This window comes from Megascapheus bottae, chromosome 6, assembly GCF_031878675.1.
Source record: "Megascapheus bottae isolate mThoBot1 chromosome 6, mThoBot2.hap1, whole genome shotgun sequence".
NCBI classification, from domain to species: domain Eukaryota; kingdom Metazoa; phylum Chordata; class Mammalia; order Rodentia; family Geomyidae; genus Megascapheus; species Megascapheus bottae.
In genome coordinates, this window is record NC_143514.1 from 58478257 (window position 1) to 58490633 (window position 12377).

A 12377-nucleotide genomic window follows, 5' to 3' on the forward strand; every position below is an offset into this window, starting at 1 on the left:
TTAATTTTTTTCACATCTGCTAGAGATAATTAGACTATCTTCATTAAATTTTCTTTTACTGTTTTCTAAAAATTTAAGTCAAAGGCCAGGAAACTAGCTTCTAGGATGTATCTACTTAAGCAAGAGCACAGTCATTTTATTTTCTTCTTTTTTTAGGAAGGGAATGCAGAGGGAGGAAGAGGTGATAGAATGAGTCTTTTTCTTTCAGTTGTGATTCCAAAAAGCCCCTATCCAGCATCTGAAGTGAACTCTGAGAAGCCCAGCATCCACAGCAGCAAAACTGTCTTGGAGCATCAACCAGGGCAGAAGGGGCGTAAACCAGGAAAGAAGAGGGGCCGAACACCTAAGACCCTTATTCCCCATACCATCTCTACCCAATCCAAGTCAGCTGAACCTTTGAAATTCCCAAAGAAGAGGGGTCCCAAACCTGGCAGTAAGGTAGGTAAAAATGTGTTTCCCAGAAAGGGATAAGGGGCTAAAGAAAGAGTAATTGATCAGGCACAGTTGGCTCACACCTGTAATCCTAGCTGCTCAGGAGGCTGAGATTTGAGGATCATGGTTTGAAGCCAGCATGAGCAAGAAATTCTGTGAGACTCTTATCTCTAATAAACTACTAAAAATCTGTAAATAGGGCTGTGGCTCAAGTGGTAGAGCCCAAGTTCTGAGTTCAAGCTCCAAGACTAGCACAAAAAAGGGTACAGCTAAATTATTCATATCCATTCATCTTTAAAGGGAATGTATGTAGCTCTGTTCTTCCTCCATATGATTTTAAGAGGACTACCTCAGTTTATCACTTGGTAATAAAAGAAAAAGGACAGTAAATATAGGAGACAAATTTTGACATTGAAAGTTACCTATCTTCCATAGGTAGAAGACCCTGCTCCTAATTAACTTTCCCAGAGTAGATGCCCAGCAAATGAAGAAAGAAGGGAAATGAATTATTTTAATGTGCTTATTTTGCTGTCCTACCTCTTCTTCTCAAAAAGTGAATACCTATTTAGTGACAGAATATATTAGATGCCATTTCATACATATCATAAATCTCAGAATTTTGGAAGGCAATGTTAACATTATTTTATTATTTATTAACACTTAGATATGGGAAATGGTTTTCCTAAGGTCACACTGCTAACAAATGGTTAATTCTGCATCAATTGGTCCCCAAAGTCACTGCTGTCCTACTCAAGTTCACTCTATATTTCTTAAGTAATGTAACACTTAACCACTTGTGCTGCAAAGAGTAATGAGTCAAGCTTTGCTGAGCATTATACTACCTCTTAGTCATGCTAGTTTTCATGAGTACCTTCTGTAAGAAAAACATTGGTGTGAAAAGGTTTCTCAGCAGCATCTCTAGGGCCTCTTTATCGTCACCTCTTCCATTCCCTTTCTAACTATAAAGACTTCTTGAAACACCCTTCTTAAACTAGAATGTTTGTGTTCTGCTATGGAAATGATGCCTAGTTTTCCATAGGCAGTCAGTTGCAGAATCATATTCTTCCAGAACTGATTAGTTGATTGGTTTGTCTATATGTTTTGTTCATTTAGTAATCCTAACTATGTTCAGTGCTTAGAGAATGTAAGCTTCTCAAGGTCAATAACCCAGTCTTTTCCTTTTCTTTTTTCCCCCCTGCACTGCATTAGATACACAGGATAGATGGATGGATGGATGGATGGATGGATGGATGGATGGATGGATGGATGGCTTTAATGATGGATAATACCAATCCTAATTGTCTCTTATCTATTGACTTTGAATTATCAATGTTACTTTCCTCTCTATAACATATAATGTTTCTCATCTACTACCACTATCCCCTAACACAGGCTTGAGTCATTTTTATCTCTATTAGACGCCCCACTTTCTCATGTTGTATAGAAGCTGGGTTCACTAAGGATGCTAAGGCTAGAGAAGGCCTGATTTTAATTATATCAATACATGATGAGTATAATTGAAAGAGGGAAAAAGTACATCTGAGAGACTCCAAAGACAGAACCAGAACCAACAAACAAAGTCAAATGACAGGTTTCTTCCTCAGCAAAGAAGGAGCAGTTAGAGCTATCTCAATATAGAAGAGCTGTCTCAAAAGTAATGCCTTCCTGCTACTAGATCACGAACTAGATAACTCTTTCAGAGGGATATTTTCCTAAAGAGGGCTGTAAAAATATTGGATAGATAGTTGGATTAAATGACCTTTAAGAATTCTTCAAAACCTAAAAACTTAGATACTATTATTGCTTCTAATCTATTCCCCCCAGAGCATCCTTTGTCCTTTTATTAGCATGCATTAGCTATACCGGAGGGGTGGAGGATTTTATAGTGATATTTCCACCCATGTACATATTCTTTTTTCTTATCGATGCCCCACAATTTCAAGAAGTTTCATCTATTTGAATAGTACCAATTCTCTTTCAATTTCATGAACCCAGTTCCCTCACATTAGTACCCCTAATAAAGCTTATTTCTTTCTCTTCCCCTACTTGCCTGTTGATCAGCAGCTTTCATTGAGATTTTTATATACAGTTGCAGTATATCTCAAAATTATTCACTTGTTTTTCTCTCCTAAATAGTCTTTCCATTCTTTCCATTCTTCTTGAAAGCAGTCATCATTCTTATCATATCATTTGAATGATTCCCCTTCCTGTTCTTTTGCCCGATTCTATAAAAGTATGTGCCTTCCATATATCCCATGGTTCTTGCATTATTTTTGAAGCAAAAAGGAAGACTTTTGAAGCCCGACAGATTTAGGTTTTTAGTCACTTGTGTCTTAGGAAAGCTTCTTTGGATCAAGCTGCAAACCTCAGTTTTCTCCCCTCTAGAATAGGGATGAGGTAAGCTGTGCCGGTGGCTCATACCTGTAATCCTAATTACTTTTGGATGCTGAGATCTGAGGATTGCAGTTCAAATTCATCCTGATCAGGGAACTAGGCAAGAATCTTACCTACAGTTAACCATTAAAAAGCTGGAAGTCAGGCATGGGTGGCTCACGCCTGTAATCCTAGCTACTCAGGAGGCTGAGATCTGAGGATCAGCCCTGGCACAAAAGGATCTGAGACTCTTATCTTCAGTTAACCTCTAGAAAAATGGGAAGTGAGTCTTGGCTCATAGGGCGGTAGCCTTGAGCTGAAGAGCTCAGGGACAGTGCCCAGGCCAAGTTCAAGCCCCAAGCCCCACCAAAAAAAAAAACGGAAGTGAAATTATGGCTCAAAAGCTACAACACATGTAAGGGCACCTATCTCAAACTGTAATAATACTTTCCATCTTTCTGCTTTATTTCAAAATATTCATGCACTTATCTGACTTGCTCCTTCAGAAACTAAAATCTTGCCACCAACTGATTGAGGTTTAACTATAATTGCCATATTTTTCATCTCTTTCCAATAAGGGTTTATGAGATGACCTTTCCTATGTAAGGCCATCTGATATATGCCTGCTGCCTTCAGTGGGATCTTCTTATATTATGTGACCTTAGAAAGCAGACAGTACACCCTGTAAAAGACACTTAATGAAAGGCATTTACTGAATTTCTGTGATGGTTATAGTCTCTTTGCATTCAGAAAGGCTCATCAAAAAATGTTTCTTGGAACCTTCTAAAACTTTTCTTCCCAATACTGCTTGGAACAGCATAGATTTCTCTCTGGTCCTCTTTATTACTCCCCTATTATTAATGATATATTTTGTATGCCTCATAAAAACATACGTTAATATTTAGTCAAATCCTCAAACAGCTCCAATTAATAAGGGAACCATAATCTGAGATCAACAAATGCAATAAAACAAAGTACTATAGAGGAGTTATCAAAGAAGTAATAGAGTAAAACTTAGGGAAGCTTCCTAGTTGAACAGAAATTTGTATAGCAAATAAAAGAAGAAAGGGCATAGACTGAACATGACCCTAGAAATAGAGTGCTTGCCTACTAAGCAAGAGGCGCTGAGTTCAAACCCCAGTGCCACCACAAAAATATAAACAAAAGCTGGGCACAGTGGCTCACGCCTGTAATTCTAGCTACTTAGGAGGCTGATATCTGAGGATCACAGTCAAAAGCCAGCCTGGACAGTAAAGTCTGTGAGACTCTTATCTCCAGTTAACCACAAGAAAACCAGAAGTGGTGCTGTGGCTGAAGGGGTAGAGTAGTAGCCTTGAGTTGAAGAGCTCAGGGACAATGCCCAGGCCAAGTTCCCATGACCAACAAGAGAGAAAAAAAAAAATAGGGGGGTGAGGGAGAAGGGAAGGAAGGGAGGGAGGGAGGGAGGAAGGAAGGAACGAAGGAACAAAGGAACGAAGGAAGCAAGAATAGGCATTTCTGCAAAGAAGGCAGTTTAATCTTGTGAAAGTGTGGGCCAGATAAAACTATACTATGGGGGCCTGGAATTTGGCCTAGTGGTAGAGTGCTTGCCTAGCATGCACTAAGACTGGGGTTTGATTCCTCGGTACCACATACATAGAAAAAAAGTCAGAAGTGGTGCCGAGGCTCAAGTGGTAGAGCTCTAGCCTTGAGAAAGTCCAAGGACAGTGCTCAGGCCCTGAGTTCAAGCCCAGGACAGGCAAAAAAAAAAACTATACTATGTATTTCTAGAGAAACAGTATAATTAGGGATTATCAGAGTGGGATGTTTAAAGGAAAGATTGACAGGTAATAAACTACAAAGGAAGTAGAAGAAAAGTAGTTTGTTTAGTTAGGAGGGTCATTTCCATTTAAGGAGAGACACAAAGTACAAAAACATAGCATAGAGCTGGGAGTTTGGTCCAGTGGTAAGAGTGCTTGCGAGCGTGCACAAAGACCCGGGTTGCGTGCATGAAGACCCGGGTTTGAGTCCTTGGTACCACATACATAGAAAAATCCAGAAGTGGTGCTATGGCTCAAGTGGTAGTGCTCTAGCTTTCAGAAAGGGCAAGGACAATGTGCAGTCCTTTGAATTCAAGCCCCAGAACTGGAAAAAAAAAAAAAAAGGAAGGAAGAAAAATGTAGCATACATTCTCCTTTTTGTTTTTTTTTTGTTTGTTTATTTGTTTGTTTGTTTTTGCCAGTCTTGGGCTTAAGCTCAGGGCCTGAGCACTATCCTTGGATTTTTCTCAAGGCTAGAACTCTACCACTCGAGCCTCAGCACCACTTCTGACTTTTTCTAAGTATGTGGTACCAAGGAATCGAACCCAGGTCTTCGTGCATGCTAGGCAAGCACTCTACCACTAGGCCAAACTCCCAGCCCCTCCTTTTTGTTTTTAATCTGCCCAGATTATTATAAAGGATCTCAAATTTTATATGATAATATTGAATGTTAATGCACTGTAAATGTGTAGTAAGTTCTGTCTTCAGAAGACCAACATTGTGAACATAGATTCAAAAGTTGTTACACATTCACTGTATATATAATCAAGCAAGTTGCTGAGTGGAAAATAAAGATAAAATGCAGTACACTTACAAATATATTTTTATATCATAGGTGAATTAAGTACTAGGAATTAGATGGCAAGTTACTGACCACAGGTAGCAAACTTTTCCCCATCCATTTTAACAGAGGAAACCTCGGACTTTGCTGAGCCCACCACCCACTTCACCAACAACCAGCACCCCTGAACCGGATACCAGCACTGTCCCCCAAGATGCTGCCACCATCCCCAGCTCAGCCATGCAGGCCCCCACAGGTAAGAGAGGATGGAACTAGCTACAATAAGCCCCAAGCCACAGTGTCTTGCACTTCTTCTTATCATTGACCTAGTACTTAGCCTCTGCCCATTTGTAAATCTACATATAGTCTTTCTCTAAATGTTTTGTCTTTGGCATCTGAAATAGCCTCAGAGAAACTTTCTTTCTATCAAAACAATCAAAGAAACTTGGGTAAGTGTTCTGAGGAACAGGGGCCAGCTGGGAGAAAAGGAGGAAGTCCCCAGAATTCCCTGACCCAGTTTAGAATAATACTCAACCTGCCCAGTTAGGAGTGCTCCCTTCTTAATGATTCCTTCTACCACTGAGTACCCTTCTTGAATTCCAGTAGTCTTGTCACCATTCAAATATGCATGGAACTCTTCTTACTGGGGGACAGGGAATCATACTGGGGTTTAAACTTAGGTCCTAGCTCTTACCCTGCAGGTGTTCTAGCATTTGAGCTATTTCTCCAGTCCCTTATATATTGGTTATTTTCAAGATAGGGTCTCAGTTTAAACATAACCCAGCCAAGACTGTGATCCTCCCAAGTAGCTAGTATTACAGGCTTGAGCCACTGTGTCCAAGCCCTTCTTATTCTTTTAAAATAGTTATTGATGGTGGAAAACATTCAGTGAGAGTGAATTTGATTTTAGAAGCCATCCACTGATAGTTTGGTTCAAAGCAAAATTAGTAGGATGATAAAAATCTGTCAGATTTATACATACCTATTCCCATATACCTGGGAATATAACTGTTAAACTGTACATTTTGAATAAATACATATCTTCCCAATGAGATGGACATGAACAAAAATGCATATTTTATATGTAAATTAAGGAATTTGTATGTGAAACCTTGCTCAGTTACTTTATAGACACTCCATCTTCAGAGATGCCTTAAGCAACCAGAATGATAATTGAGGTGTTCTTAATCTTAGGAGAAGTTAAAATAACCTTTACCTAAATCCTAAAATGTTAGCCCTAAAGGGAAGGTCCAACCATAGTTTACTCTCTAGATTACCTGTAGGAAATAAGTCTGCCTGTGGCATGTATGCCTAGCACTAGTAAGAATCCTATCACATACCTCCAATTATTATCTTGCTTCTACCTCCAGCCATTAACTGAGATTGTTTAGTCTAAGAGTATCATTACATTAATGAATAGAAGTCTCAGCCCCTTAATCTCCAAAAATGATAGTAAGGACAGATACGCATTTTGGTAAAAGTACTGATTTGCATGTTCCAACTTCATGACTTGCTCCCTGAATGCCTGGCTATCTGCTAATTTAGCCTGCATCATTCTAAATACACCAAGGTGCTCATATGCCTTTTTAGTAGTTCCTGAAAGACCTACGCAGCCTTCTGTGTCTTACTGTTCCTTTTAATTGATAACAATCCTTTTCTGCTCACCATCACCAGGTTCACTTTCCCCTGCACTGAATCTCCCAGTCCAGCAGGGAAAGTAGAAAGCTTCACTGTGTATCCCTTTCCAATGTGTATCCCTACTCATGTTAGGCCATGAGTAGTAGGTCTCAGTGTCACTATCTCTTGTTTGTACCTTGGCTCATTGTGTGGCCTTGACATCATGTCTATTCCTCACTGAGCCTCTCTATCTAGGATTAATCCAGATTACTTGTAAAGTCTCTTTAATAGTAACAATATGAGCTCTCAGAGTTAGATACTGTCTACTGTGTCCTTTATATCATACCTTTTTTTTTAACTGTACAAACTTTTGAAAAAAATTTCAGCATTATACCATTCGTTATTTAAAGGAAAAAAATATCTCTTTCCAAGACTTACTCATCTTATAAACAAGACAAAACAAACCTCCCAATCTCAATCAATTATTTCTCCCCAGAGGCACTTTGAGTTCAACTTATTCTTTTATTTATGTTCATATATCTAAATATGTTGGTTTTGCTAGGAATTTTTTTTGCTTTAGGCATTTTTTTCTGACCACAGTCACTTTAGAAGATGATTATTTAACTCTTCTTTATCTCTTTGTCTCTTATTCACTTGCTCATATTTTCCTAAGCCAATATTGTTATTTTGATGGATCAAAATTTAGTATTTTATTATTATAACTGGTTAAATGCTATTCTCAATTCAGTCATGAAGTACACTGTGATCACTTTTCTTTTACTGCACATTTTTGTTTTCAGTGAAATCTTACTGCTTTCTTTGTAATATGTTTATTTTTCTTTGTACTTTTTAAATTAATTTTATTAACATTAAACTTCCTACTGTGCTTAACTCTTCTGTTCAAGCACTATATATATATATATATATATAAAACTCTGTATGAAAGTCTAGAAGAAATCTGTTTAGGGGCCTTTTGAGTTTCTTTAGATCCTTTCACCTTTGTTGTCTGGCCCAAGTTTGGCTGTTCACCACACAATAGGCCAATTAAGTCTGGAGACAAGGTGTTAAGGCAGAGAAAGCAACTTTATTCAAAAGGCCAGCTAGACAAGAAGATAGGTGATTCTTTTCACAAAACTCATCTTGCTGATACTGTTTAGGGTTGGTTTTTCTGTGTAGTTGTTGGGTGTTTCCAGACTGGTGCCTTCCCAAAGTGGGTAGACCAAGTGATTTACATCTGATCCTTTATTGTCTGAGAGGCTTCTGAGTTCTACACATCTGAAGAGCAAAGATTTTTATTTCCTCACGATAATCTTCTCACTAAATAGTTTACCCATGTGCAGTTCCTGGCATATTATACAATGGATAGTCTAGAGCTGGAAGCTGTCCTGAAGCTCTCTTGCTGATTGCCAAACATCAAGACATCTTTAATGCTTAGATATGATCTCTTTTTTGTTAGATTCTGAGTTTGCTTATCCCCATGTCATTGTTTTCTCATATATATGTATATATATATAATTCTTAGATTTGCATCCTTAATGTTGTATGACACCTATTTTGTACCCTGTGAAGCCTTTCTTTATCCACTCACCCTCATTCCAAGATTTTTACTTTGTTTATTTTGACCTCTCATCTTAGACACTCTCATAACATTTTCTTAAATTCTTTAACCAATGAGTTTCTCCTTTTCCTTTGTCTTTGCTCACATAATTGTTACCCAGATGTTGTTCCTAGAACATCTGTATCCCTCTTTTTTATTCCTATTCTCACTGTCTTTGTCATTCTTGAGCTTTCTGCTTTATCTTTGAAACTTTGTATTGAGTTTTTCTGATTTTGACAGCTTACTTTTAAAATTGTTATCTATTATTCCAAAGGCATTTTCCAAAATGTATTTGGTAGAAACACCAGTCCTACAAAATGCTGTGCATAAAAGAATTCTTACAAACATATAGGGAGTTTAGTCATACACACACAAGCATGCATGTATGTATCTATTTCTCTGTGTTTTAAGACATATCTTTTGTGGTTTCTCAATTTTTAATAGATTATTTTTTAGAGATATTTGAGGGTTACAGAAAAATTGAGTGAAAAGCACAGATATTTCATCTATACTCCCTGTCTCCACACGTGCAAAGCATCATTCATCATCAACATCACTCCTGCCCCTGAGGGATCCATATGTTACTAAGCCCATATTTTGTATTAAGGCTTCCTGTTGATGTTTTATATTCTTTGGGTTTTGACAAACATGATATATACCAACCCAAGTATCATACTTACTGCTTTAAAAAAAAGTCCTATGGAGTGCTAAAGAGGCACAGGTAGGAGGTGCGGGCCCATTGTTTGGCGCAGGTTCTGTGGACAGACACAATGAGAAGTACCAGAGGATTCAAGCTGCTCAGGTTCCTGCTTATCCTGGTGGCCCTTTCACACTCAGGTTATAGCCTCATCTGTTACCACTGTATTAACCCAGTTACAGACTACAAATCCAACTCGACCTGTGCATCTAACCTCCATGCATGTCTCGTTGCACAATCTGGGTCCCGAATCCATCACCAGTGTTGGGCAATGAGGGGTTGTAATTTCGAATTCATTTCCAACCGACTAGGAGAACCTGAGCTCCAGTACAGATGCTGCCAGAAAACTTTTGTAACTACAGACTTTCTGGAGCACCAGCTGCCTTATCAGGGAAGTTGGTGTTGCTGGCAATCCCATTTCTGGCAGCAGTGTGGGACCTTTGTCTCTAATGCAACACCAGAGGATATCTCCTAAGCTCCTCCACTTTCCTATCTTCCCATTTTCTTATTGCTTTTGCTGCTTCACACCAAAGCCTTTATTGTATTCTAATTGGTTATTGTTGATAAAGAATAAAATTATCTTGAACATCTTGGATAAGAGAAAGGGATCAGAATGACTAGAAAGACCCCATGCTGTATTCAGGAATGACTCCCCAAGAGAAATGTAGAGGAGTGAAGATATGGGAGTAACCTGAGGAGGTCACTTCTCTTCATCCGCTACTCTTTTTTTTTTTTTTTTGGTGAGTTGTGGGACTTGAACTCTGGGCCTGGGCACTGTCTCTGAGCTCTTCAGCTCAAGGCTAGTGCTCTACCATGAGCAACAGTGCTACTTCCGGTTTTCTGGTAAATTGAAGATGAGTCTCACAGATGGACTTTCGGATTTTCGTGCCAGGCTGGCTTTGAACCGCGATCCTCAGATCTCAGCCTCCTGAGTAGCTAGGATTGCAAGTGTGCTTGGCTCAACATAAAACTTTTTATCAGTCGTGTGCCACTGGCTCATGCCTAAAAGCCTAGCTACTCAGGAAACTGAAATCTGAAGGTCATGTTCAGAAAGTCTGTGAATTTCTTATTCCTAATTAGCCATCCGAAAGCTGGAAAGTGGACCTGTGGCTCAAGTTGTAGTTGTGTAGCCTTGAGGAAGAAACTAAGGGACAGTGCTTAGGTCCTGTGTTCAGGCCCAAGTATCACCTCAAACAAAAGGAGACAAACTTTCACAACTTCACGGCTCTTCTATTACCATGCAGGCATGCCAAAAGTTCTAGGTAGGAGTGTCAGCCAAAGCTGTAGACTGAAGATTAGACCCACGAATGTGAATGTGCTAAGTCACACTCCTAGGCCAAGCAATTAGCTATTTAATACAAAGCAATTTGAATCCCTACTTTGTCTCAGTCAGAAGGTGTACAGTAGGCAAGGAAGACATACTTTCTAAATGGCACTACATAGAAACACAAGGTCTATTTCTAGGCACTTACCAGTTGCAGAAAAAGATAGATTACTACACATAATTAAAGAATAAACATTCTAGGCCAAAGGGACAGGGAGTATTAAGTGCAGTTACTTCAAATGTAGTAGGAGGAAAAATGTTCCTTTGTGCAGTTATAGAATAAATGTTTGTAGGAGCCAGGCACTGGTGGGTCACAGCTGTAATCCTAGCTATTCAGGAGGCTGAGATCCAAAGATCACAGTTCAGAGCCAGCCCTGCATGAAAGTCCATGAGACTCCTTTATTTTTCTTCCAGTCCTGGGGTTTGAGCATGCTAGGTAAGCATTCTACACTACCCGCCCCCCAGACTTTATCTTCAGTTAACCACCAAAAAAACGGGAGTGGTGGTATGGCTCAAAGAGCATTAATTTTGAGCTGAAGAGCTCAGGCCCAGAGTTCAAGCCCCATGACCAAAAAAAAAAAAAAAAGAATAAATGTGATGTTACCATTAATAACAAGAGATATGTGGGTGCATTTTGCCTGGTGATATTATTGTTTTCTAGTTGATTAAGCATAGCTTATGTAAAATATAGGCTTGTAGAAATTACTATCATAGTCACAAATGGAATTTTTCACAGCTCTGCTTCCATAAAAGGACAAAGTTTTTCCTATTCTCTGTGGCTACTGGTAAATAACTCTCAAGATCATGTAGACTTAAGCCTTTATATCCTTATGATCTTATCAGTATTTAACAGTGTAATACATTTTTTTGCACATGAGAGAGGAATTTTGTTTTTGGAGGCAGTGTCTTACCATGTAGCTCAAGCTGTCCTCTACCTCACCATCCTGCCTCAAAGCCCCTGAGTGCTGTGATTACAGGCATAAACCACCACACCCAGCTAAACAAATACCCAAAAGACATCTGGTAGAACCTGTATAAAAACCAAATGCATATGTAATCTATTAGCTAACAATGCAGTAATATGCTTTTCTGAAAATAAAATTATAAAATGGAAAAAAGTCCTATGTTCTTTATATTTATCTCAACAACTCCCCTAACACCTGGAAATTAATTTATCATTTTTCTCTCTCCAGTATTTTGCTTTTTCCAGAATGTCATATAGTTGTAGTCATATACTACATAGCCCTTTCAGATCAGGTTCTTTCATTAAAACATTTATTTATGTTTCTCCTCTGCTTTTTTTAGAGTAAGGGTAGGGATCAAACTTGGGACTTCTGCATGCTAGACATGGATTGATAGCACATTCTCGAAACATCCATTTGCAGACTGTTTTAATCAAGCTTCTTTAATGACTTATCATGGTGACTTTATCTGCCTTTTTTTTTGCTTTAATTATTTTTCAAATAGGGTCTTGTACATTTTTCCCAGATCCAGCCACAAACCATGTTCCTCCTACCTAAACACAGTTGTAATCTACATTTCCAACTTCTTAATTGAGGCGGGGTCTTGTTCACATTTTACCTGGGCTGGCCTCACATGGCAATCCTCTGAATCTCTACCTTCCGAGTAGCTGGGATTACAGACATGTACCAGCACACCCAACCCATTGGAGCGTTAAGATAAGAGACCATTTTTCCTGGCAAACCTAACATTTTATATATTTTTGGATAGCAGCTCTATATGAACTATATCTTTTA

The 12377-nt window shown here is 38.8% G+C and overlaps 1 protein-coding gene and 1 pseudogene across 6 annotated transcripts in view; both read left to right on the top strand.

The window, feature by feature from the left end:
• Positions 1 to 12377, top strand: part of Scmh1 (Scm polycomb group protein homolog 1) — a 74728-nt gene that overhangs the window by 40532 nt on the left and 21819 nt on the right. For 5 of the 6 annotated variants that reach the window (XR_016535986.1, XR_016535987.1, XM_090335091.1 and 2 more), the window contains 2 exons: positions 209 to 438; positions 5515 to 5641. The exons of the other annotated variant lie outside the window; for it this stretch is intronic. Coding sequence is in view for 3 of the 5 variants with exons in the window: in XM_090335091.1 (XP_090191217.1) it covers positions 209 to 438; positions 5515 to 5641 (357 nt within the window). In the remaining 2 variants the exon portion in view is untranslated. The remainder of the gene's footprint in view (positions 1 to 208; positions 439 to 5514; positions 5642 to 12377) is intronic. 6 annotated transcript variants of the gene reach the window in all.
• Positions 9370 to 9746, top strand: LOC150062014 (CD59 glycoprotein pseudogene; annotated as a pseudogene).